This window comes from Pyxicephalus adspersus, chromosome 7, assembly GCF_032062135.1.
Source record: "Pyxicephalus adspersus chromosome 7, UCB_Pads_2.0, whole genome shotgun sequence".
Lineage (NCBI taxonomy): Eukaryota > Metazoa > Chordata > Amphibia > Anura > Pyxicephalidae > Pyxicephalus > Pyxicephalus adspersus.
In genome coordinates, this window is record NC_092864.1 from 68,067,911 (window position 1) to 68,095,036 (window position 27,126).

At 37.8% G+C, this 27,126-nt stretch overlaps 1 protein-coding gene across 1 annotated transcript; it reads right to left on the reverse strand.

The window, feature by feature from the left end:
• Positions 1–2,215: 2,215 nt before the first annotated feature.
• On the reverse strand, positions 2,216–26,900 carry LOC140336104 (actin-related protein 2/3 complex subunit 1B-A). Its single transcript, XM_072419159.1, has 10 exons — positions 26,749–26,900; positions 19,672–19,737; positions 18,731–18,835; positions 16,372–16,594; positions 13,729–13,739; positions 12,432–12,657; positions 11,168–11,243; positions 5,977–6,173; positions 4,773–4,863; positions 2,216–2,975 (listed from the first exon to the last, which is right to left on the reverse strand). Exons 2-10 carry the CDS (start codon positions 19,733–19,735, stop codon positions 2,937–2,939), a joined length of 1,032 nt encoding a protein of 343 aa, XP_072275260.1. The 5' UTR covers positions 19,736–19,737; positions 26,749–26,900; the 3' UTR covers positions 2,216–2,936.
• Positions 26,901–27,126: the final 226 nt, after the last annotated feature.

The window sequence follows — 27,126 nt, forward strand, 5'->3', positions numbered from 1 at the left end:
AAACAGTAAGTATACATTAATTTGTTCTCTTCCCAGGCATAGAGTTCAGTGATAAGCTGTGAGAGATTTGAAAATGGATTGTCCTAGATGTGAAAATCTTAAAATCTGGAATTTTAAACCTAGACCGTGTGGACATGTGCCCTAATCTGCTTTGGCTTCGGGCTTTGATCTACACTGGCTGATTTTGTTTGCAGTGCATGTGGACTTGTGGCCAGTTTATGATAATTCTGCAGTAATCATCTGGCAAATCGATTTTTTTTTTTTTTAAAGTTTGTGTAAAAGAAAAATGGCTTTTATTGAGGAACGTTGAGAGCTGTATTGTGTCCCTGAACATTATGGCTGTTCAAGGGGAACGTTTAGGTCTGCAAGTGTCTGAGAATGAGCTCTGCTCACCACCCATCACCAGGCTATAACTTCAGTCCAGTAAGGCATAAATCTTTATTTGCTGCTATTACAATCCCCTTAACTGACCACACAAACGTTTGTGTTGTTTGATAAAATGGGACACCATGACAATTTCATTCACTTTAGGGCAAGACTGCATTAATATAAAGTCTGATCTTTTTTTATTTTTTATGTTTTATTTTTGCCTTGCCTTGAGATAACTAAAGAGCAAGCTGTAGCCAGGAGTATTCTGATTTGAATACTTGTACCCAGTGTGGTGTTTAATATTGTGTGGAGTTCTTTCTGTGTATTATTCAGCACATTTTGTGACCCAGAAGGCATTGGGGCAAACTGTGTTATTTATGTCTTTATTGAGCCCTCATCTTTGTACTTGTGAAAAGGTAAGGTAGGAGCACCACTTTATGTCCACAGGTTGTAGCAGTGGCAGTGTTTTGGGTCAGTTGGCTTACCACCATCACACAATCAAGGCTCCAGTTGACAAGCCGGCCACCTGCATGCAGAGCCACCAATTTTTTATTCTACAAGAAAGTAGATGTGCTGAGAAGAACATAAGAGACGTAGGGCTAAAATGACAGAGGCAAGTGATGGGCAGTTTTGCAGTTAGTGCAAAGGCAAAAGTTTTAAGGGGAGTGCCATGTAAGTTATGCTAGGAGTGCGGTAGTTGGTACTAGTGTGCATTCCCACAGGACTTGTAGTTCTTTATCTTTAGCTCGAGGCAGTGTCAACACAGGAAAAATGAAGATATTTCTGATGAAAATGCTTGAACTTGATATTTTAAAATTAAAAACTGTATAAATTTTTATTTTTTTCCCTGCCACTCAATCTGTGGATAAGAAGGTAGCCCTTGGGCCCTTTAATGTTGAACCGTCATTGCTGCTGGGTAAGTATATGCTGTGCATCTTCCTGATTATGGCGGAAGCTCACTACACACCAACAGGTAGGTGTAGATATTTTAGAATGTAAGAAAAAAAAAATGTATTTTGTCCTTTGAGAAGTGTTGACATAGGCTCTATGATGCACCTTTTATAAAGTATCACTGTGGCCCTTCCATGGTCATACCACTGACCATTACAAAGCACAGAAGTTTGCTTTACAAAAGTGCTGTTTGCTTTGTGTGCTTAAAAAGTCTGATGTGAAAGTGAAGCCCCATTCCTTTTAATAGATTTGTGAAATGCCTGTAAGAAGGGAAAAAAATATATTGTATGACAGGATTGCTTTGATGCTATATGCAGATTTCTGTGCCATCCTGGACTTTCCTTCATCTTGGTGAAGAGGAACCGCTGGCGTCACCATCTTCTTTTTGCTTTTGCTTACTTTACCGTGCAGGGTGAGATGAGCCCTCCCTCCAATTGCTAGAAGGGCATATGTGCAGAAGGAGCACCCCAAAGCCTCTTGGGATATATGATGTATGTTTCCAATGAGGCTCCTCTGAGCTCCCATTCATTCTGGGACCCCCACCCACCCTTTTTTATGTACTTCAGGAAAAAGGGTTATCTATCCTTTTTATATAAATAAAAAATGTGATGATAGCCCTTTGGGGCAGGGTCCTCCTCTTGTGTCACTGTATCTGTCTGCATTTGCAACCCCTTTTAAATGTACAGCGCTGCATAATATGTTGGTGCTTTAAAAATCCTGTTTATTAATAATATTAGGTCCACTTTAAATGAAAGGGCATTGTGGAGTAATGTTAGGGCCCTGAGAAAATCAGATACCTTATATGATAAATATCCTATGGCAAGATTGCTTTTAAAAAAAAAAGCATTTCTCGGTAAGGTCTTCCTCTATAGAGTTATGTAAAACAAAAACACAATTCTTTTTAACAGTTTTATGTACACATTTCCTGTTTACACTCATGTAAACTTTTGTCAAGAGAAGCTTAGTACAAAGTGTTAAAAAAATTGCATATGGTTTTATAAGCAAAAGCTTTGCATTGCAACATAACATACACTTTTTTCTTAATTCCTGTAATGACATATTCCTGATTTGTTGCTATGAGTTATTTCCATTTCCTGATCACTGCATTTATTCACAAGTCAGTCTCCCATAGCAAGGTATCAGGATATTTGCTCCCACTTTGTATATATTCGCAGACTAATTATTTCTTGCATTTCTGTGACAACATATGGTATGTTATTTGTGCATTAACCACTCCCAGACCTGTTCTTAGGATGTCCATCCAAATTTTAGATTTGTTTCACAATTTAGGTTATCCGTTAGAACAAAAATAGGCTATTATTGTGTGTTTTTTTTTTTAATATAATCTATATATACCCCTGTTTGCATCTGCAACCAGCTTTTTTTTCTGCTCTGCTGCTGAGTAAGAAGCGGTAATATCGATTTCCTGTTTTACAGTAGCCATATATATAATATTTTTTGGGAGTCCAGAATAGACTGTCAAATATCCTTCAGTGGTTGATGGACTAATAAACATACAGTGTGCATTACACTGGGCAAAGGTAAGCGCTGCATATAGAGATAGTTTGAAATGGCAAAGGATCATCCCTCATCCATCGTTTTATTTCCTGTATTGATCACTTTATTTTCAAACCTTTCATTGCGGATTCCAGACTCTAAAAGGAGAAATAATACAGTTAGTTATGTTACATAGGTTGAAAAACAATAAAAGTTCATCAAGTTCAACCACTAGGGAAAAAACATATCGCGCATATAAACCCTATGGACATAGTTGGTCTAGAGCAATGGTCACCATTCTGTTCAGACTGACCACTAAATTTACCAGCCCTGGACTGCACACGCGTGGGGAGCCAGGTATCACTCATAGGGTGATGTCTTGATGAGACCCTATAGGGAACATAGTATGCGGAACCAGGGTTCTTCTCCTGACCCCGCTTGGGGGCGAACCAGCCAGAGCTGCGGACCACCAGTTGGCAACTGCTGATCCAGAGGAATGCAAAAAAACAAAACCCTGGTGCAATTTTCTTCAACGGGCAATCAGATGTTCCCAGCATCAACAGTCTGTTACTTTACTTTAAATCCTTAATCCCCAGTTATATTCTGTGCTTCTAGAAATCATCCAGCTTTTTCTTTAAGCAATCTATAGTAGTTGCTGAAACTACTTCCTGAAGGAGCCAATTCTACATTCCACTTCACAGTGAAGAATCCTTTCCTCATCCGGAGCTTAAACTTTTCCTCCAGACGCAAAGAGCGCCCCCTTGTGCTTTGTAATGATCTTAAAGTGAATAATGGGGAAGAGAGTTCTCTATATGGACCATTTATATGTTTATACAGGGTGATCATATCCCCCCTTATACATCTCTTCTCAAGGGAGAATAGATTTAGTTCAGCTAATCTCTCCTCATAGCTGAGCTCCTCTATTCCTTTTATTAGTTTAGTTGCCTTCTCTGCACTCTCTCCAATTCCACAATGTCCTTTTTGTGAACTGGTGCCCAAACCTGGACTGCATATTCCAGATGTGGTGTGACCAATGCTTTGTACAGGGGCAGGATTATGTCTCCATCTCTGCAATCTATTCCTCTTTTATTACAAGTACGTACTTGCCAGCTTTAGTAATTGCAGTTTAGCTATGTTCTTCTACATACTTCTATTATTTTAGGGGGTTTGAAAAGGTAAAACAAACTTTGTCAGCAATTCAATAAAATTAAAAATTTGAAGGAAGAAAAGTGACCTATAGTTCCAAATTCTGGTTTTAGCACTTTCTGGTGAACAAGCTTTCATTGGCATTGCAGATATTTTTTGATGCTTTTGGAGCCACTAAAGACTTTTGGAAATGCTCATGCTACATTCACCAGGAGGTAATTGTGAACTGCAGCAATTTCAACACCATGTTTGTAACAGGCAAAGCCCTAACAGTCTGGCTAGTGCCGGTGTTTGCTTCTAACTTCACAAATTTTTATTAGCTTATCATTATGGCTGACTAAGGCCAATTCCAGCCAAAATCATTTAGTCTGTCAGCTTTCTATAGAGTGAGTTAGAACTTGTGTTAAAATTTTGTTATTTCAGAATTTGCTTGAATTTCCTGTCCCAGTGATAAAGTAGGAACATTGTCTTAGTCATATCATGACAGATAGGAAGTCTCCTTTAGATGCAACCACATCCTACAAATGTTATGAGATTGATATTGTAGACACTGAACAATCAGGTCTATGTAAAAGAATCCAGTTGCACAGTTATACTAAACCCATTCTTTGCCCTTGTAGGCCACATTATTCTACTAAACTACTATTCTACTGATATGCAACAATGTGGGCGCAGGCAGATGGCACTGCTGGTCAAGGTGGCAGTGTGCAGCTGTTGGCGATTTCACTCGTTATCGTCCATTACATTATCACGCATTAACATCATTGAAACTATATGTGCAGGTAGATGAGAGATTCATTATTGCTCACCTTTATGTCCCAAATGCACATGCCTCCATCCATACCAGTGGTGCAGAACTTGGAGCATTTTGCTTTTCCTCCATTCAGCACCGAGATTTGACTACAAGTACAAAAAGAATGATTTTATTTATTTATTCCTATGACCAGTCATCAACAGTATAACAATGGCTGAACCACAACACCTAATAGGAATCATTTCAATAAGATTTCACCCCACCTGGCAAGGTTTAATACAAAAGCAGATTAAACACCCTGCCTCTGGCTACATCTACCTGCATTTAACCCATGGAAGACACCCACAACTTTGCCATCACTACCCAGGTTTATCTTTGGAGACGGCCACCTAAGGCCCTGCTTATTCCACTACTCCAACAAAGAATGTTGAATATGCAATAGGGACTGACCTATCACATGCTGCAAATGAGTGTACCTATATTATATACATTCATGTTTTAATATATGGATATTTCTGTTATTTAACTTCCAAAAGCAGTTTGTTTGCAAACAAAAAAAAAAAAAATTCTCCATCTCCTTTGTGTAGGGCAGGAGAACGCATGTCAGGAAAACTCCTTTTCCCTTTTATAGTTGCTAGTTTTTCTAATGTTTAATACAATTAAGTTATTTGATTTTCCTACTATCACCCCTTGATGAAACACATTTGAAGCATATAAAAGTGATAAAGTGTTACAATGTGTGTGATCTTTTGAGAAAAGACAAGGAAAGGGAGTTTTCCTGACATGCATTCTCCAATTATCTTCTCTAGTAAAACTCCTCTACACTAGTTTTGTTAGGAAGCATTAGTAAAGATTAAAGAAGTGACGTTGATTTCAGAACAGATGGTGTATGAAGAATAATGTGGTTTTAGTATTTCTCCAAGGTACCAGGTTATCAAAGCATCAAAACACAGCAGACGGATCCTAAAATAGATTCTCCATTTTACTGGCAACCAGTAAATGGCAGTGTTCTCCTCAGCCCATCTTAGCTGGGTGCACCACCTGGCACTTTTCAGCAACCACCTGGCTGTTTTTGGGTGGTTACTAAAGAGTTGGGTCACAATTCATGGGCTTCCACCCACCTACAATTTCTTCCCACCCGGCTTAAAAAAATTTCTGGGTTAAGCACTGAATGGGTTCAGTTCTGTCAGACCAAATTATTTAACGAAACGAGTAGTACAAGTAAGTGTATTGGTGTTCTTGTCTACTTATCGTCTTACCTAATGCTATTTTTATGCAGAGTTTCCAGTGTTTCAGTCTTGGTATCAGAGCTGGCTTTTTTGTCCAAGTTCTGGAATCTCTCTCTTGCAGTCATCCCCTTCTGTGAACTCTGCTTAGGGATGTCCAGCTTCCCCCCAAAGCTCAGACTTCCTTGTTCTTTATCAAATGTAAACAGCATTGGATAGCAGTCATGACCCTGGCAAGAAATAGATTTTATTAACCGTTATTTCTATCCAGCATAATGTTTAATATATTTAATTTAGTTTAATATTTTATATTAATATTTAGTTTACATTAAAATGTAAATACAGAACACAAAGATAAATTATGATTTTTTTGGTTGTCGGTACAGTTAGAGGCACTTTTTTTTTATCAAAGAAAACCTTATTTTGTTAAAAAAAAGTATAAATTACAGTGTATTCCAGTGTTTCTAAACCAGGGTTCTGTTGCAGGGGCTTCCTTGAGCCTCTCAGATCAGTTACCACTGACACCAATGATCTTTTTTTTTTTTTGCCATCTGTGAGAGTGGAATTTTTCCCACTGGCCAGCAATGCAATGTGCATTCTTCCCACTGACCACCACGCTAATGTACTGTGATTTGTGGATATAATATTATAGATTCCTTGAAGACCTGAAAGTTTTTTTTATACACCAGTTTTCTCAACCAATATAAAGTATTCACAGCTTTTTTTTTTAGCTCAGAAAAAGTAAGTAGGTAGATCAAGTCAAAGCAACCATCAATACATTTTTTATTTTTCCTTTAAAAAAGTTATATAATTTTTCTAGGTTGTAAAAACAACCACAGTGCTTTGGAAACACAGCGAACACTGGCTTAAGCAGCCTCTTGGAAGCATAATGATTTTAGAAATCATACTGTGCATTGACCATAGCAATAATTTAACTTTATTTAAGTTACTGCATTACCTGGATGGAGGGGAAAGGGTTCCTGGATTATAATTTCTGGTAACAGTGCCTGGCTATGGTGTATTGTCTGGTTCTGGAACACTTTGTTTTGCAGAGCCCATTACCCACTGTCACCCCGTGATAAGAAAGGAAAAGACTCTACATATGGAGTCATTACACTACAGTGACAGGTAAGGAGCAGAATGTAACTAGCTCATGGGCTGTGATATGACTGTGAACGATAAGAATCCTTCAAATAGAGTCTGTGCTTAAAAGTCCCAAGTTCAAGGTGGTTAAAATGCTTCCCATTTGGGTCAGGAGCTATGCAAACATTTCTAGGGAACCACACTATTCACTATTATGAAAACTCATCATAATTGCATAATTGCATAATTTTTAAAAGGCTCGGTCACAACAGAAAATTTTTTTGTTTTTTTTTTGAGGATATGCATTAAAAAACCATACAAAATTCGATATAGAACAAGAACAAAATAACAAGTGTTTACAGTAATACATTTTTTTTTTTTTAACTATACACAGGCAATGGAAACAGGTATTGGCAACGGTATTAACCTCTAAGAGCACTGGGGGATCATTATCACTTATTGGGATAGTATACTATGATGTGTGTTCAAAGGTTCGAATTACCCATTGTTTCATGGAATAGAATTGGATACCAATGTACAATTCCCATATCTTAAAGAATTTGTGGACCTTGACCATTTTTATCCAATAAAGCGTCAATCAATGCCATGCGAAAAACATGAGCTAGTTTCTCTTTAAAGAGCCCCAAGGCTGACAGATTCACATCCAGCCATTCATGTAAGGTTTTTTTTGGCCACCAAAGAGATATAGATAACAAATTGTGGCCTCCCCTGGTAATCTGCGCTCCATGTAAAGTGAGTGTTCCTAATGTTGCCTATTTGAGGCATAGGGATACATAATTGACCAGGTAGAAAGTGATGTCAATACTGACTGCCAAAATTGTTTTATTCTAGGACAGTCCCAAAAAGTGTGGTACATACTGTCTGTTCCTGTGTTCATTTTGGATCAATAGGAAGAGGATCTATATCCCAAAAGATAAATATTGCATAGGTTTGGGATAAATCTCTTTATCTACAAATTGTCATTTTATCCCATGAGATGATATTTCATAATTACCTCAAATGGTTCCTTTACCGCCATTGCTCAGTAGAGGCTTAAGTGTTAATTTCTGTCAGAAGGTGGTGATATTTTTAGAAAAAATCTGTACAATAATCTTTATAATTTGATTCACATACAAAATACTGCAAAAATATGTGAATATAACGTGCATGTGGTAAAATAAGCAGACCTGTGCAATAAAGTGAATAATAAACAAAAAACACACAGCAATGAAAATACTGCATGCGTAGGCTTTTGTGAACAAACGATTGTGTTTTGTGTGACTCAGGCATACAGGTCGAAGATGTTGTATAGTGTCTACATAAACATTACAGGGTGTCCCAAGTTTACAGCGAATGCTACAATTTGTGTTTGTAACTTTTTACAAAGAAAACCTATTGAATCATTCAAACCAGGGGTTGGCAACCGGTAGTCCACAAGAAAATTTAGGTGGTCCGTGGTCCTGCCAGTGTGCCCGGAAGAAGGACCCCACTTGGGGGGGCGGGTTCACTGGCCAGAGCCGCGCACCATGTCCCCCGTGCAGAACGCAGGCTCAGAAGTGGCCACAACGAGACACAACCCGCCCACACTCGCAGGCTCAGACCTGCGATGGGGGAGTGGGCAGGTTCTGGCATCATGACGTCACTATGGGGGAAGTGTCACACTTACCTCTTCCTTGCTAAATTGCAGGCATCTCTCTTTATTGCTAAAGCGCAGGAATCTTTGTTTCCAAGCTTTATCAGTTTCGCTCAATCTGGTGGCCAATCACAAAATCGTCCCCTAATCATCCCTGGCTATTTAGCTAGCTCAGACACAGCACTCACTGTTCATGTCTCCACTGGGGCCGAGTCCCTAGTCATGTGGACCCTCTGTGTCCAGCTCCTGTGTTAACCCCTGGTTGTCCAGTCTGTTGGTTCCCAGCCAATTTCCCTGTGCTGTTTCAGTTTTCCTGTCTGTCTGGATATTCCTGTGCCTCCTGTTGCTTCCAGTGTCTCCAGTGTTCCCTGTGCCTGCAGTGGCCCTTGTTTCATTGCTGTCTGTCTCCTGGATCCCTGGTAATTGACCCCCGGCTTGTGGCCTGACCTCTCTTGCCTTCTCGACTATTCTCCAGCTTTGTGATTTGGTACTGTGATTCATCCTGCCCACCTTGGTGTGCCCAAGGACCGCAACCTGGCAGTAACCAGCAGCGCAAAATCCTCACCATCAGAGGCTCTGGAGAAGACCTGGTTACTGCTTGGACTCTGTGCCTTGGTCCTTTTCCGGGCTCACACCACTCCTGTGCAAGCCGTAGCGCCCCCTAGTGGCCCTGTCTCCCTGCGCGTGACAGAAGGTTTCTTAAGCTATGTACACACGTCAAATTTTTCTCTCCCGATAATCGTCATCGGCCAGAGAATCTGGCGTGTGTACAGCCCAGGTCGTTCATCGTCTGTGGATCCGTCCTGGGGGATCCACGGACGATGAGCGATCCTAATGCAAGGGAAGGGGAAGAGCACGCAGCAGGGTGCTGCTCCGTCGCTCTCCCCTCTCTATAGAGCAGAACGGTGCTGTATGTACAGCACCGTTCATGCATCTTGCGGTTCTTATCATTGGAAAGGATCGTGAAAGATCCTTTCCAACGACAAGAATTGCACGTGTGTATGCGGCTTTACCCCTTAAGTGACACATGGCTCCCCACGCATGTGCAGTTCGGAGCCAGTAAATTTAGTGGTCCGTGGGTCCAAAAAGGTTGGCGACCACCGATTCAAACTACTAAACAAAATACTGTGGGAGAAACAGTACAAACTTTTTGATTTAGGATTTCTCCCTCCATTGCTTCCTGGAGCCTTTTCCAAAATTAGCTATGCAAATACAGACTATATCAAGTTAATCTTGCAATGCTAAAACCATGCACCATGCTCCCACATCGCAAAGGTAAACAATAAAAGCACCACTCCATAGAAGTATTTACCCAGGTTTGACACAAAATTCCAATGGAAATGAATCCTCCTTCATCAGGCCTGTATATAGAGGATGATAAAGAAGGTGAAAGTATTTTGGACCATGATGTAATAGCATGGGTCAGTAAATAGATTCCAGACTGGTTTATCAGACTCTTCGTAAAGCCTTGTAAAAAGAACCCTCCCATATTTTGTTGTCTTATTGGGTCAAACCCATATAAAGAATTCCTACATTTAGAGCGCCATTTAGTGGCCTAGACAACTCCAGTGCTGAGACAATAAACCTGGGGATCCAGCACTTCATTGCAGTTACTTTAAATTCCCAAATGACAGTGTAGGTGGTTTAGGCCATTTGTCTTTTCATTGTGGGATGTGTGGATCCCAAATATAAGGAAGTGGGTACACTTCAGGGAAGCTCCATGCAGCATTAGAAGGGTCCCCTGACATCGTTCTAGGGATCAGATTGAAGTGACCTGTACGCACTCCTATGGAGAAGAACATGGCGGGGTGTTGCTTGCTAGTCCTCCATTGAAAAGAACAATCTGTCATTGGAAATCTATTCAATCTGTCATTCAATCTATTCATCTGTCATTGAAAATGGCCAATAAAAATAAAATAACAATAATCAATAACAATTATCTGACGTCTATACAAGGCTTAAAAGGAAAAAGTATAGTTTGACAGTTCATACTGTCAGCTACCTTATGTAGTGTTGGCATATGTAAAAAAAAAAAAAAAAAAAGTCAGACAAATCTGGGTACATAATTCTGCCTAGAATTGCCTGCTAGTGCTATCCATTTAATCCAATTTGACACCATTTTTTTTTCAGTATAATGTAATTCTACAAAGGATGTAGAGGACCAGAACCAGTAAGAGCAGTGCAAGTCCTAAGTCTGAGCAGAATGAAACAGGGCTGATCTACCACAACATCAAACAGTGCGATTTTCAACTGCCCAAAATAAAAGCTTTAACATTATAAATACAACAAATATAACCAAGATCTGCAGCAGAGTTCAGAAGTTTGGAAGGCCAGGGAGCACACTTGCAGAAAATGCTTTATAATTATTAAGAATGATTCAAGTGAGTTTTCAAAGATGAATATTTTGCAAACCAATAATTCTCAGCTTTATAAATATGTGTCATGCATTGCTTTCACTCATTAACAGGATTTATAACCGTATATATATATAAAAAATGTTTTACTTACGGCAGCAACTAAGCTGTTTTCTGTAATAAATGTCAAACACAGGAGAGGCAAAGTATCCGTGGTTAGAGTTGTAACCCTGGAAGCATCAATGATTCATTTATTAATAGCAGATTCTAAAATTACAAACCAGCATTGATACATGAATCACTATATAAAAAGGAAAAATAATCAGTATAAAACAAAAGTCTACAAAATCATTCCTTTTTCAAAGACCCTTCAAATATGGGTGCTGCCATTGTTGAGTGTACATGAACATTACCTACTTGCATGATTCTGACTCCATCACGTTGAAGCACCAAGAATGCAGATTAGTACACAGATTAGCTCCCCAGTGGCATATTATTTACAGGTTAGTGATTTAATGTACTGGAGCCAATGGATCAGTATGACAGCTAGGGAACTAGCATATTTTTAAAGTGGATTTAGCTATGGGAAACCAATATTCGTTTAGGACAAGCTTTCTTTAGTCTTGATAAAAAGATCCCCTTTCTAATAGAATGCAAGGATAGTTTAATCAAAATTTGCCAATAACATTGTTGCATTTATTGGGAATAAACAGTAACAAGTGGTCCTGGAACAATGCCATTGAGTACTGTACATGATATTCTTTTTATTTAGGCTAAGGGTTATTTTTTTTCAGTAACAAAAAATCACTTTCTATGGAAAAACTTCTTAGACATCCGCTTTCTTTTTCAAGCCAAAGATGTCATTATAAGGAGCCCATTATCAACACTGCTTGCATTGCATTGGATCTCAATAGGCGCCCAAGGTAGTTACATGGTTCAGCAAGTTCCTCCTGAGTCAGGGAGAGACATTTACATTGAGACGACCTACCTTGACACAGGTAAAAAGGGTAACTGTTCACTAAGTGCTTCCCAACACTTTAAACCAGTTAACACAAAAGAACAAGCCTCTTATACCCTCCTCTGCTTCTGCAGACTGATTGGCCTGAGGAGTGATCTGCTGTATGTTTCTGCTCCCGAATACATACGCCTATCAGCATAAAAACAGATAACGTTTCTGGAGGTTTTCAGAGAAATCATGGTTTGTACAAGAAAAATGTACATAACTCCTTTCCTATTAGTTAGGTGCCTTGCTTTGTCCTTTTTTGTGAAGTCCCTGGGATAATAATAGAATTTGGCCCTAGTAAAGTAAAATTGTTCCAAATCATTATTGTGTCTGTATCATTAACGTTCAGTGGTCCTGTCTAAATGGGAGGCATGAAGCCATAAAGGTTCTTGCTGAATTATGAAGTACATCTTACCTCATCTTCTTTGTGGCATCCACAATACATATGGTGCTGTCATGGCTGACCCAAGCCATGTGGTCGCCGCTGTGAGAGAAGGAGACACTGTGCACCCAGCCACAGCTGCTACTCGATTCAAACATTAGCTCACCAAATGGCATCTTGGATCCCCAGGGGGTAGGTGCAGGACGTTCCTCCATTTCTTTAATATAGGATGAGAAGATCCTGTTGAATAAATGGTTTATTCAATTACTATACAGTGTGTACAAAGTAAAGTTAGAAAAAAAGCAAACTAGACAGAAGAAAAGAAGCATGAGGTTATGTAACAAGTAATCTACACTCCAAACAAAAATTGTCCGTGGTTTGTTATAACAATCACATATACAAAGAGGTATTGTGCTTAAAAGGCAAACACAACCAGAAAAACAGTGTTAGCTGACAGCACAGTGAAAAAATAGCTTACAAAAACCAGGCTTTCCTGCTATCCTGGGTTCACTTTATACCAAGAAACTATTTTAAAGTGTCCCAATGTTTAAATCATTTTCTATACATGCCTATGCCATACATACATCACGCAAAATTTTGTAATTTTGTTGAAATGGATTGCATTCATACAGGAAGTTGATATGAGGGTGAATTTTGTTGGCATAATGGCTATTAAACGGCACCTAAGGGTTATAGAACATTCTTTCAACAAATCCTGAATATATTTGAAAGTTTTTTACTCCCTATACCAAAACATTTATACCAAACATACTTCCACATTATTTTGTATTTAATTATTATTTTAAATGCTCTGAATATGTTTTACAATACACAGATAAACAGGCAACATGCAGCATTTTTTTGTTCAGTTAATACTAATATTACTATAACAATTATTATTATTTGAAAGTGTAATCAGTCTGGGGTTTTCAATCAATTGGATGACAATCAGTTGTGAGAGACTTAAAGTTATACTACACAATTTTTATGCATTCACCTGGGTGTTACACTGATGTCTAGATTTCTGTTCCAAAAGCGTTACACTGTTTTTCATGAATTTTTTTTTTTTTTGGATAGTTAGAAATAGTTTTTGAACTGTAACGTAAGCTATCCATAGGCATCAGAGAATGATTTGACCTCAGTGTATTACTTTTCCCTCAATGTCTACACATGCAGCTTTCCCCTTAACAGGTAAGCTCTGTTTTTAAAATATTTTCTGTTTAATCAATGTAGGGAGTGGATGGTGTGGTGTGTTAGACATCACCAGCACTAGTAAGCCCTGAGGGAAACAGTACTGGTAATTTAAGGTTTTAATAGGTCTTGTGGTTACCTGGGACCACCCTATGTACAGTATATGGATACATATGGATAAAGAGATGACATGTGGAAGATTTCATTTTCTGCAACAAAGTGTTATAGAGAGTAAACAAGTTTACTTCCAAGAATAGCCCTTTAAAAAAATAACTAGACTAAGGCTCTGTACACACGTCAGATGATTCTCGTCCGATAATCACCTCAGGACTGATATGGGATGAGAATATGGCGTGTGTACAGCGATGGTCGTTTGTAGATCACGGATCCATCCTGGCAGACCCATGAACAATGAACGATTGTAATAGAATTGAAGGGGAAAGAGCGTAAGCAAGGTACCGCTCCGTCGTTCTCCCCTCTCCATAGAGCAGAATGACGCTGTATGCACAGCACTCGCTCAGGCTTTTGTCTTTGGAAAGGATTGTGAAAGATCCTTTCTAACAACAATAAATGAACATGTGTATATAGCTTTAGTATAGAATTGGTTTTGTTTTCTGTTTTATTTTACATACGGTGCATGTTCTACAATGAACTTTGGATTTGCATATAAATCCTCTTTGTAGAACAGCATGGCCAGAAAACGTTTGGAGTGGCATTTATGTGACTCCCAGCAGATAAAACTAGTGTAATGTTTTATGTAATACTAAACCAAGATATTCCTTAGATTTAGGTTATTGCACAGCAACCAATCAAATTTGCTTTCAACTCAGAGCAAAGGTTGATAAATACATTTTTAATTCAAGAGCCACGTAGCTTTTGTCCAGTGTTTGTTTGAGGAAACAATGCTTAATTTTAAACTCAACAAAATATATTTGCGTTTGCAAAAAATCAGCCGCACTATGCTTGAGTCATCCTTCCCCTTACACAATCCCATTCTTTATAACGTTGCTTTGATTAAAGAGACCTTGTACGACCCTGCATTTCCTTGAGAAACATTTCCAGGTCTGCTGGTAACACAACATGAGTTCATTCTGCTGCTAATGCAACCTAATGCATCTTTTCACTTGATTGACAGGATTTCATCCCACCTCTGACTAAATGATATATCAGCCTTAACTTTTAAACACCTTCTCATTCAACATATGAGCTAATATATAGAATAATAATTTCATAGTATAATGAACATTATCCTCCATCTGATACATTTTCATCCCACATTTGACATCCTGCATCTGCTAAATTTACTTGGACAACTGATATGTCATTGGACATGCACAGGAGCGCACAAAAAAAACAATCATGCTGATTGCCCATGCTTGATATGGCCACCTAATGCTACAGTCTCGACCTACCTTAATCAGGGTCAGTTACAATGAACACTAATATATACAACACTAATATAGTGTTGCACAGTTAGCCAGTGGTTAGCACTCTGGCCTTTGCAGCACTAGGTCAGAGGTTCAAATCCTGGGCAGGATGCTATTTGCAAAGAGTTTGCATGTTCTCTTTTTGTCTGCGTGGGTTTCCTCTGGGTACTCTGGTTTCCTCCCACATCCCAAAAAACATGCAGTTAGGTTAATCGGCTTTCCCTCAAAAATTGTCCTTAGACCAGTGGTTGCCAACCAGTGGTTCATGAGAAAATTTTGGTGGTCCACAGCTCTGGCTGGCGTGCCCCCAAGCAGGGTCAGGAGAAGGACCCTGCTGAAAGGACACACCAGCCAAAGCCGCGGACCATTTTCCCTATATGGGTTGGAGGCTCAGGGCGGTGGGCAGGTAGTGTCCCTGGACAGTGGGCGGGTTCTGGCATAATGATGTCACAATGGTGGAAGTTTTCTCTTCCTTAAGTGACACCCAGCTCCACCGCGCATGCGCAATCCGAAGCTGGTAAATTTAGTGGTCCGTGGGTCCAAAAAGGTTGGCAACCACTGTCTTAGACTAAGTTAATGACTCAGGACTATGGTAGGGACATGACTATTAAGCAAGTGCTGCCTAATATTTTGGCACTATATAAATACTAGCTAATAATATTCCAAATCTATTGCATTTTTCTACTGAATTTCAGAGAGAAGCATTATATTCGCTGCTGGACTTATTGTGTCTTCCTAATGTATATCTCATCACATGTAATAAGTGATTAGGTTGTGTTGGACACATGGTTCTGTCACATGCCGGATGAAAGACAGAAAAGGAGGTTGCATCATGAGCTTCATTAGGCTGTTAGGCATTAATTATGACATTGCGTTGGACATCGGATGAGGCTGCCCTGAATGTAGATAAGACAAAGGATGGACACTGTAATACTGGCATAGGCAAGAGAGACTCTATTAATACTCCATATGGGCAGCAAACCTCATTTATCAGGTGCATTGGCTGCCTAACTTGTGGGCTCAAACACTGCTGGTGAGAAGTGGCTTATAGCATATTATACGGCTATACTTGAAATATTGTTCATTTATCTATAATATGTGGGAGGGATCCAATGGCCAGTGGTTGTTGGCATCTAGTGCTGGTGAGGAGTAAATGCTAGTTTACATTTTAGATGTCTATTTTACTTAATGTTCTAAATATTACAGAGACTTCTCACTGTTTAGAAGTAAGAAGAATCAGAACTAATGTGTGAAAAATAAAGGGCATTTAAAGCCCAGAAACAAACAAGCATCTAACTATCAAACATCTATTTACTGATAAATACTGTTACAAGAAAAAGAAAGTCTATAATCACCAGTCATTCTCCTGTTCAAAATAACAAATGGAGATGAGCCTTGAACCACTGCCCACAGCAAACTTGTTTTCCTTGGGCGACCACTTTACACATCGCGCTGCGCGGTTAATCCTTAGTATGACAAGAGTTGGTTTCCACACATTGTTCCGCAAAGTCCAAACATAGGCATTTCTATCAGTGCCGCAAGTCACAATTCGATTGCTCTCAGGTGCCCAATCAATGCCTAAAATCAATTTAAAAATTAAGATTATTATAAAAACTTGCATACAGCTGTAAGGGAAATATTTGTTAGTTTATGAAAGAAACCTAATTTTCCATTAAAATTAATTTTAACTTTATCAATATAAAGCCACATACACATGTCAGATAGTTGCCGGATAGTTGTGCTTGTCCTGGGTTAAAATTTGACATGCGCAGCAGTTCCCCGATGTGGCGGACTGATATAAGACTGAATGGGAAGGACTTTCATCTGCCACTTGCTCTTTCTCCCCTCTCAATTGAACAGAACAGCATTGTGTGTACAGTGCTAGTTCATTCATCTCTTACTAGAGACAATCACAAACGTGTTTTTTTCCAGCAACAATAGTTTGATGTCTCTATGGGCCTTTAGTCATATTTATTAGGGCTATAAACATTGTGTACAGTCTATTTGTGTCCCTGAGGTTACTGGCCATATGTTGATGATAGAACATGGGGAGCAATCAGAGGGTTAGAAAACATCTTCTGATCACTGCTGCTTCCTACTGATAAACCGAAAATAGCTCGCTCCCTCCATTTTACCCTATTGCCTCTTGATTGCAAGATCAGGCAGTGGCTCTCCTAGGGGTGGTGCACCCTGGGTTTACCCATAGTGGGTGGATTGCTCTCTATACTCTTTTCGATAGAACCCACAACTATTAAAAAGCTTACTGAAACTTCATGGGCAGCGTTAACAGAGATCTGCCAGAGGAAGTCTTATCAGTCGCTTCCTCTGTGGTTTCCATATGATAAAAGGAACTGCCATTTTTACCTATGTATTGTCAACTTACTGCTGACTATAGGATTGTATTAATATTATTATTCTCCCGTAGGCTTCCTATTATCAAATCCATATGCTTCACACAACACATAAAAGCCTCATTATTAAAGCCTTTTAAAGTCTTTTTTTGTCCATTGTTTTTCACTGTAATAGTTATATAAACAACATTCAGATATTAAAACGTTTTACTATCTCCATTACTTTTCTGCCCATTAATTGATTTTATTGATTAGATACATTTTGATGTATACAGGAGAAGTATGCAATATATACAGGAGAATATGCAAGATACACCACTGAGGTCAGCCATCCCTGGATTACATGTAGAAGCCAACTCCAATTAAATTTTTGGGGGGTGTTACTGCGTGTGGTCCTTTTTTTTCTATTTTAGAGCACTGGGTGAGCACATCTAAGAAGCCGTTTAAAGTGTCATTAAGGAATCGACCCCTACTCAACTGCCTTACCAATGCATGTAGGTGTATGGAGCAGGATGGAAAAGCATAAAGGATGTCAGGGGCCCATATCAACTCTCAGGTCTCTTTCCCGCCTCAGACCAGTCTCCCAGTCAAGATAGTGCCTACAATTCTGCTGGAAGCCAAAAACCATAGGGGAAGCCCTAAAAACCATTCCACTGGACATTCTACTATCAAAAGAGATGCAGAACGAAATCCTCCCCCATGGGCTACATTTGTTGGGACACAGAATAAGACGCTTGGAAGATAAAATGGTATTTTTACAAGACTATGACATTCTGGCATGCGTCCACTTCTTTCATATAAAGGAGTGCTTGATGCCATCCTCCAAATTGCATAATGCTTGGCCTGCACCATTCTCCGATACCACCATGTTTGCTGATAAATCCACTACTATGATAGCAGCACATAAACAGTTTGTAACTATTTTTAAAGTGTTCCCAGTGAAGCTACTTAATGGCAGAAGTCTGGGGAAGACATTCTGGTCATCATTGCTATCTTCTTTATCAGATTTCATTTAAATTTAGATTAGGCTTTGAAAGAATAAATATCTTTGCCTGCATTCTCCACGATAAGGAAAGAGATGACATGAGTGCTCCATATAGGAAATCTTGTGCTGACAAATATCTTCTACCAATGTTTTTTTTTTAATGATTCCTGCAGCTAATTTATTTTCACTTACTGTGTTTTTTTTTTTTTTTTTTTGCTTGAATGTTTAGTAGGGTTGCTCTATACTATTAGTGTAATGTACATGTAAACATTACATTACATGTAATGTTTAATAAGGATAATTAATGTGTTTTGTGCCCACTAAAGATGAAATATATTGGTATGGGCATGTTGGGGTCACAATTATCTAGCAATTTACCTGTAACATGCCCATTGTGTTCCTTCAACTCATGGGTTTTGGTCCATTTTTCTCCTTCTTTTTTGTAAATATGAACATCATGACTATTTGGACAAAAAGCTATTTCTGTAAAATAAATAAATAATAAACAAATAATGCATAATGAATGGTTAATGGATTGTGTTGCCCAAAACAAAAACATAGATTGGATACATTTAGAAAATAGCTCTAGATAAAAGAGGGGTATGGTGGTTTGTGTATATTTTTTTATTTTATTACAATTTGAAATGAAAAAAAAAAAGGTTAATTTATTATTGTATAGGTAAAACATTATGGCTAAAAGAAATAAAGAAGCCCTGAAGGTAGACTCTGTTCCTGCACGTCTTTCATGGCTTAATTTTCAGTTTTGAGACAGGTATATTTCTAACTCACACATTTAATTATAGACTTAAAAAATTACCACATGAAACCTTTAAAAATTCACACAACAGCTACAGTAAACGCCTCTACTTAATCTCCTAAATATAAAGTTTTATAGTAAAAAATGCAGGAGCATATCTACCCAGCCATTTACTTACAATTTGTTTAGGAAATGTTTATTAATGTCTTAAAATTTACACTTACAATAAAGGAATCTTTTGAGTATAGTAATAATAAAGGAGAAGTAACATCTTATAACCTATGAAAGCTTTCTTCAAAATGCAAGAATTTATTATTTGTAATCTTAAATGGAAATTGCATAACAAGACAACAAGGCATGGACAAAATTAGGAGATGGGAACATTATCACTCCTTAACAGGAGGTGCCTGGACCTTCATTTATGATCACCAGTTATTTTTAATAAAGACTGACATAAAAAATATGAAAGTTACTTTAAAAATGACTTTAACATGTCATATTTTAGTGAGTGTGATTACATGTACCTTATTGTATAAATTGTAAAAAAATTTAAAATACTTACGAGTCCCGTCTTTATTAAAGGCATGACAGCTGATTGGTTCCAAGAGAAAACTGTGATATGCCATTTCTATATATAAAATAAAAAAGAAAAGAGGTAGCTAAAAGGAAAAAAAATGTGTTTTGCCTTTATACAGTATATTGCACATTACAGTAATAATTATAAGCAAATCACATGGATTCATTCAACAAAAAATAATTGTTCTTTTGTTCTGTGCAAATTGCCATGAAAATGTACGGTATGTATGGAATTACCTAGAGATGGGTGAATATACAGGGCCTGATTTATTAAAGCTCTACATGTATGGATACACTTTCATCAGTGAAGCTGGGTGATTCAGCAGACCTGCAATGGATCTGGACCAGGATTCGAGACATTTGCTAGCAATTAGCAAATGACTTTGAAGAAATTCATTTTAGGTTTGCTGGATCACCCAGCTTCACTGATGAGTGTATTCTCTCCAGGCTTGGAGAGCTTTATTAAAACAGGCCCACAGAGTGCATCACCAAGTGCTATTTATGTGTAAATATATATGATCTGTAATAGTCAGTGACAGGAAGGTGGGAGGCAAGTATAAATAATAACTAATGTATATGTTGTTACAACCACAGCCATAAGAGAACATCCACTGCATATCTTGAAAACTGTCCAAAAGCCAGTATGTACATTAGTTACCATTTACATACATCTCCTGACAGCCATTATACAGAAAATAATACTTCTTTCACATAATTACAAGTTTGTAATTATTTATTATTATTAAACAAGATTTCTATAGTGCCAACATATTATACAGCGCTAAACATTAAATGGAGGTTGCAAATGACAGACCGCGACACGGGAGGAGAGGACCCTGCCCCAAACAGTTTACAATGTAGGAGGTGGGGGAAGTAATTCTCAGTAAATTTGCTAGATTTGTCCTTTAGAGACATTTTAAAGTCAACCCCCACCAAGGCTCACCAATGGTCACTCTGAATTCACCATCTCAAGTGGATTATTTATAAAATGTTGATTTTATTTAACTATTGTTGGGCACTCCAACAGGAGGACATGGGAAATGTTGGATGTAAAATTAGATTTTGATTCATGTTCCTGTGCAAGTTTTGTTACTTCTCACCTGAATTACCAGTATGATTAATATATACAAAATTTGGTGCTGGTTAATATATGTCGAATTTCCCACTTTTGTACCCTGTTAGCCATGCTAACAGGTAAGATTCATGTTTATAGATAAAATGAAAAAAAAAAAAGAATTGAGCTCCAGTATAAAATCCAACAAATGGATACCAACAGTTTTGAGTGGCAAACCCTTTCACAAAAGTAACTGGCATTTAGGATCAGTGAAAAGTTATATATCCTGCACAGGAAATGCATAACTAAACTTTTGTTACTAAACAACAAACATACACAAGGATAACAAGGTAATTATTATTCGTCAGCTAATACATCAACTTTTTGACAAGCAAAACGTTTTGTTTTTTAGAAAAAAAAACATTTATGTATAGATCATAATCCTTAAAATGTCTTTTGGGACTCTTTGGGCCTGATTTAATAAAGCTCTCCAAAACTGGAGAAAGTAGGCTAATATAAGTGAAGTCGGGTGATCCAGCAAACCTGGAATGAATTTCTTCAAAGTCATTTGATATTTGCTAGCAAATGTTTTTAATCCCAGACCAGATCCATTCAATGTCTGCTGGATTACCCAAGTTTACCCACGAAAGACTATTTTTTCCAATGTTGGAGAGCTTTAATACATCAGGCCCAATAATTGTACTTGTGAATTCAATATACTTCATGTTTCCTTTTTTTGAAATATTCGCTCTTTACCCCTACTCAACCTTAATATAAAAGTATTAAATTTAGAATGTGTCCCATTGTCCTGCCTCTGTTAAGTGTTGAATAAGTAAATGTTGTTTTTTAATTATATATATATATTTATATGAATATATACACACACACATATATATATATATATATATATATATATATATATATACACAGGTAGTTCCTGAGTTAAGGACATCTGACATATGGACGACTCCTAGATACAAACAAACAGGGCTTCCCTGCTGGTTGGTGTGCAGGACAGAGACTTGATGGGGGGAGGGGTGGTTCGCATGACTTGCAGAAGAAATAAGTTGCTGTTCTGCAAGCTCTTGTAACTCCTTAATGACCAAGACAAACTCTGCAGTTGTTTCTTTTTGCATATCAAAGCACAGCTTGATCCAGAAGTAATAAAAGTCTGGGCTCCAGACATTTTTTTTTTTGCTTTGTTTGTGATTAACTCTCAGTGAGGATTTTTTTTACAGTAACTGACACCATGCTACCTAATAATATGTTGAGACAAACATCTGTCCTTACTGCTTTTATTAAAATATTGTACCTGTTCCAACTTACATACAAATTAAACGTAAGAACAAACCTACAGTCCCTATCTCATATGTACCCCGGGACAACCTGTACAGTAAAACAGAAAATAAACTATTGTTTGTTTTTAGCCAACTTATCCTAATATCCTAGATGGTAACCCTCCTTATGTAGTAGACTTTCTTGAAAAAGAAATATTAAAAAGTGTATGTGTTTGGGTGACCTTTGCAACATTAATAGTGATGATTGTTACAACATACTCTACATTTGTATTTTAACAAATGACAAAGAATATTTATAAACTGTAATTTGTTCAACTAAAGTGCTTGTTTATTTGTTCTGTGATTATTAATGTAGACAAATATACCTAAAAGGATAACTTTTTGAACTAGTCAAAATTTACCCATTATGTGCCTACAGATTTGTCACATTACCATTACTTCTATAAACAGAATCAGTTTTTAAAATATGAACCTTAAAGAGTTAAACCCAATTCATTTCATTATCTCCAGGAGGCTGAGCTGGCAGGAAGTGAGCTGGGCTTAGATGTGAAGAAGATGGAGAACAGAGAGAAGATGATAAACTTCCAACTACAGTGCAAAGAAATCAGGAAGACTGCTGATGACAAATAAAATGACAGTAAAACCATTCCCAGCTCTCCTTCTGAACAGGATATGATCTAGCCATGCAATATGGCTGCTCTACTGATGTCCTATGATATAGGGAGAATTGTAATTATTATGACATCACTTTAGGATTAAGGTATGTAGAATACCATTATTGGTTTTGGAAGAAAGGTTTTTTGTATGTTATACTTTACTTACTGGGTTGGACCCAAGGAACCAGAAGGGAAGATAACATCCCCTTGAGAAAGAAGATCAAGGTATATCTGTGACTTTTAGGGGTGGTCTTTTAAAGAATCTACTTGATAGACTTCTGCAATCATCCCACTGGGTTTAATATCACTGCTATCTGATAACTCTAAAGAAGCCTGGACTAGCTGGTCAGCTGAGTAAGGGAAGTTGCCCCCCAGTGTGACAGTGACATCTACTGGAGAATACCATTGGGCACATATGAACAGTAGATTTCTGAAAGTGGGGTTGGGAGGTCCCCGGAGTAAGGCGGTGGATACATGGGTATGGCTGAATGTGATATAGGGTCCTGGTTATAATAAAAAGACAACAGACCCCACTCTCTCTCTTCTTCCTTTGGAGCGCAGCCAGGTTACAGGAATTAGAGCATGGACTCTTTGTGTAACATATCACTTTACTTTGTATTTGTAAGCATTCTTTAAATTCTCTTACATAATTGTATATTTGTTAATTCTTTTCTGTCAATAAATATCTAGTATCATCTTTGTGATTATTTAAGCTAATTGAGACATAGTAAAGGTAGGGGATAACATGAGGACAGAACTTTTCCTTTCATCACTATATACAGAAAAAAAAAAAATGGGAGCACCCTTAGATCTTCATAACTCCTATTTGTATTAACTAAGAGAACTCATATCAAGGGAATGTGGGAAGAAAGTGTCATAAAAGTAAGAAAACAGTAAGAGAATGTGGAAAGACAAATAAGTGAAGGAGGTCACCAAAATATAAGAGTCTTCACCACTGACATAAGAATCCAGTGGAACCATGTACTATACACCTTTGCATATGTATCAGATGTTGTTGTACAAGTAGTTGTAATGTCTTCTATGTGCATCATCTTTATTGACTCATTGGAAACACAGATGAATGTGAGGTGGATTGATTTTCCTCCAAAACAGCAAAATACATAATCTTGTAGCAATGACCAGATATCGAACCATAGAGGTTTGGTAGAATGCAGCCTACAGGTTCCAGTGAGACAGTGACCAATGCAGAGGGGTGCAGTTTGCTGAAATGCTCTTTGCATGCCAGCACCCAGTAAAGCCCACAGGGTTGAGCAAAACTACTGAAAACTTCAGGGCCAGGGAAATCACTCAGCTTGCCAACAATAATGTAGTCCCACCCGGAGAAGTGGGAAATACAGACTAGTGTTGGAGAAGCTCTGCCAGTAGTATGCCATTCAAAGGAAGGGTCCCTGAAGATGGAGCTATACCCATGTCTTGTATGACTTTCACTAATTTTATATCATTTGTTTAATAAATGGTTGATTTTGTTGTGGCCCCCCGCTTGATGTATGGATGCAAATATGGTATCTATTTTCTTTAAAGGTTGGACACTATTGAGCGAGACAAATCGAGGATAGATATACACTAGGACACAGTAACAATATTGGTTAAAAATGTGTTTTCATTTTATAAGGCATTTCAAATTTATTGAGGTAACCAATTTTAGCACGAACATTATACTTTATATATTGAGTAAATGATTCATATAAGCTTCATATTTGTGTGTATCCGTGTCTGATAGTAAGGTCAAAAACTTGCCATTAAAGCCAACCTATATCTCATAAAATTTTGCATTCTGCCATCATTTTATGTTTGGATCTTATCTGTGACGTATACTTTATTTGCCAAGAAAAACATGTCTGTACTGGATGCATGCATATCTCAGTGCAAAGGCAACAAACTTAATCATACAATATTATTTGGTTTGGGTTAGGAGCTGTTTAAATTGGGAAAGAGAAAACTGGCCTTTTTGGGAGCAGATGGCTGGTTAGTTGTGTTGGACATTTTAGGAATTTTTATAGCGAATATGAAAATCGTTTAGTTACAGTCTCAAAGAAAAACAATAGCATAGAGTTAAGTTACATTATCATATTTAGTGTATTTTCCATTTACTTACTGGTATTGTTTAATCATTGTTTTACTTGGAATGAAACCAGGATAAATTTGGTGGCCTTGTATAAAGCATGATAACATGGGCTAGGTGATTACAGTATGATAATGTGATATTGACATTTGGCAATATGTAGACTTCACTTCTTCTAAACAGCTTTTGTAATCATTGCTACAGCAAACCGTTGTGGTTCATCTTTCCTTCTATAGAAGGTACTGTGTAAAACTGGGAAGTTGCTTTAGTGATATAAAAACAGAACTAGGATAATCCTTTGTAGTGTATATTGAAACAAATGCATCACAGTGGGACTAGAATTCACACACATTTCTCTAACTGTTGCAATACGATGCAGTTATAATAAAGACTATTGGCCTGATTTACTAAAGCTCTAAAAAGCTAAAGAGAATACACTTTCATCAGTGAAGCTGGGTGATCCGGCAAACCTGGAATGAAACTGGTCTAGGATTGCAAACATTTGCTAACAAGTAGCAAATTACTTTTGGGAAATCCATTCCAGGCTTGCTGGATCACCCAGCTTTACTGAAAGTGTATCTGCTCTAGCTTTGGAGAGCTTTAAAAAAATCAGGCCTTAAATATCACACTGGAGGCCTATGCAAAATATTATAGTAAGCCAGTTATTTTACTAAGAAAACCATAAAAAAATAATTTCTAAAGCACGGTGTTCTTCCATTAATTTCTGAATTTCTTTGGAAAATCTGACAGTGGTTTATATAACACTGCTCATTTCCATGGTTTTAATGAAAAAGGGACATTGGGTTCACTCTGCCTTAAATTGTCATGCATGGGGAAGGAGCCTAGGTGTCAAATGTTTTTGCTTACTCTAACCAGTGGCTGCTTTGATAATATTTAGGTCTTAAGCTAGGACAGAGAAAGAGCAGAGCATGACTTGGCTAGTGGTGTACGGGTCACCAATAGAATAAGGTTCATTAGTTTCAGGTTCTGTTTGGGTAGGACTAGATCACATTTACTAAACAGAGCCCCCCTCAGGCAAACTTTGTATATCCTTTTGCAAAACCGCAGATATAATTTTAAAAATGTCCGACCAGTAGCTCTGTGCTTTTGGACATGACCACCATATGTGTTCCAATGTGCCCCTAGAATTTCATTCCTTAAAACACAATGGAGAGAAGGTGGCGTTATATTTGCAGTCTGGTACCAGTTGTAAATTTTAATTTGGATTCCCACTGGCATCTTACTCAGGTACAGGGAGGACATTGAGCCTGTCTGTGACAGGTTAAATTCAAAGGCCACAGCCTAAAACTGGGAGGAAGCAAATGCATGAATATTTCCTATAACTGGTAGCTGCAGTCTTATAGGATTTGGCAGCATTGCAACTTCTTCGACAAATTGTTTTAATAATCACAAAAAATCATTATGGTCTACAGAAAGATCACTCAAGTTTAATGAAAGTTATGTCAATGAGTAGCTAAAGTTTTATAATTTGCATTGTTGTCTGCCTGCTAAAGACATTGACAAGAGAAAATTTGGGAAAAGTCTGCAAGCGGCTGGCAGTCACATGATTCAGATACCTCGGCTGGTGATGCTCTGTACTTCCTGTGCACAAAAGGGTTAGAAAGTGCTGTTTTCCACATCTTTATGAACTCTGGAATGATATGCTTAGAACTGTTAAAGGAAGAAGCTGGTGACATTTTTTGTTTACGGTATAGGAAAATAACTTTGTGTGCTTTCATTAACCATGTGTGCAAGTCTCATTTTCCTAGGGTTATATCAGTTGATGCTCACGAAAACATTTTTAGAAATATTTGGCATTGGCAAACTGCTAGTTTACTGCACAGGAAATCCCAAACTCTTTAGCAGCTCTGCACAATATATCCATTATATATAAAATTTTGTAAAATTGGCAAAATGCAGTGAATACAGTCTACAACACGACAAATTCTATCATTTTGAGATTAACACATACCTGTGTGCTTTGTGCCTGCTGTCCGTTTAATGGAGAACGTTGAATAGTTTGTAAATGGAGAATTATCAGTCTGTGAGCATTTACAGAACTTCTCTTTTCCTCTCCGAGTAATGCAGCCACTTCCTTGTGTGGGCGGAGGTGCTTAAAGCAAAAAAAAAAAAAAAAACCCACAAATAAGCCAACATTTTCTCCCTCCCCCTGCTGCTTCACTGCTTCTTCCTCTCCTAAAACTCAGACGAAATAACATCTGGAAGCATGAATTAACCAAAGTTTTCCAAAAATTGTAACAGTGACTCCTGTGTCTTTAGGATGAACTCTAGAAAAAAGCTTTGATAGTCAGTGCTCTCCCATTATTTATTATATTTTGCAAACTAATGT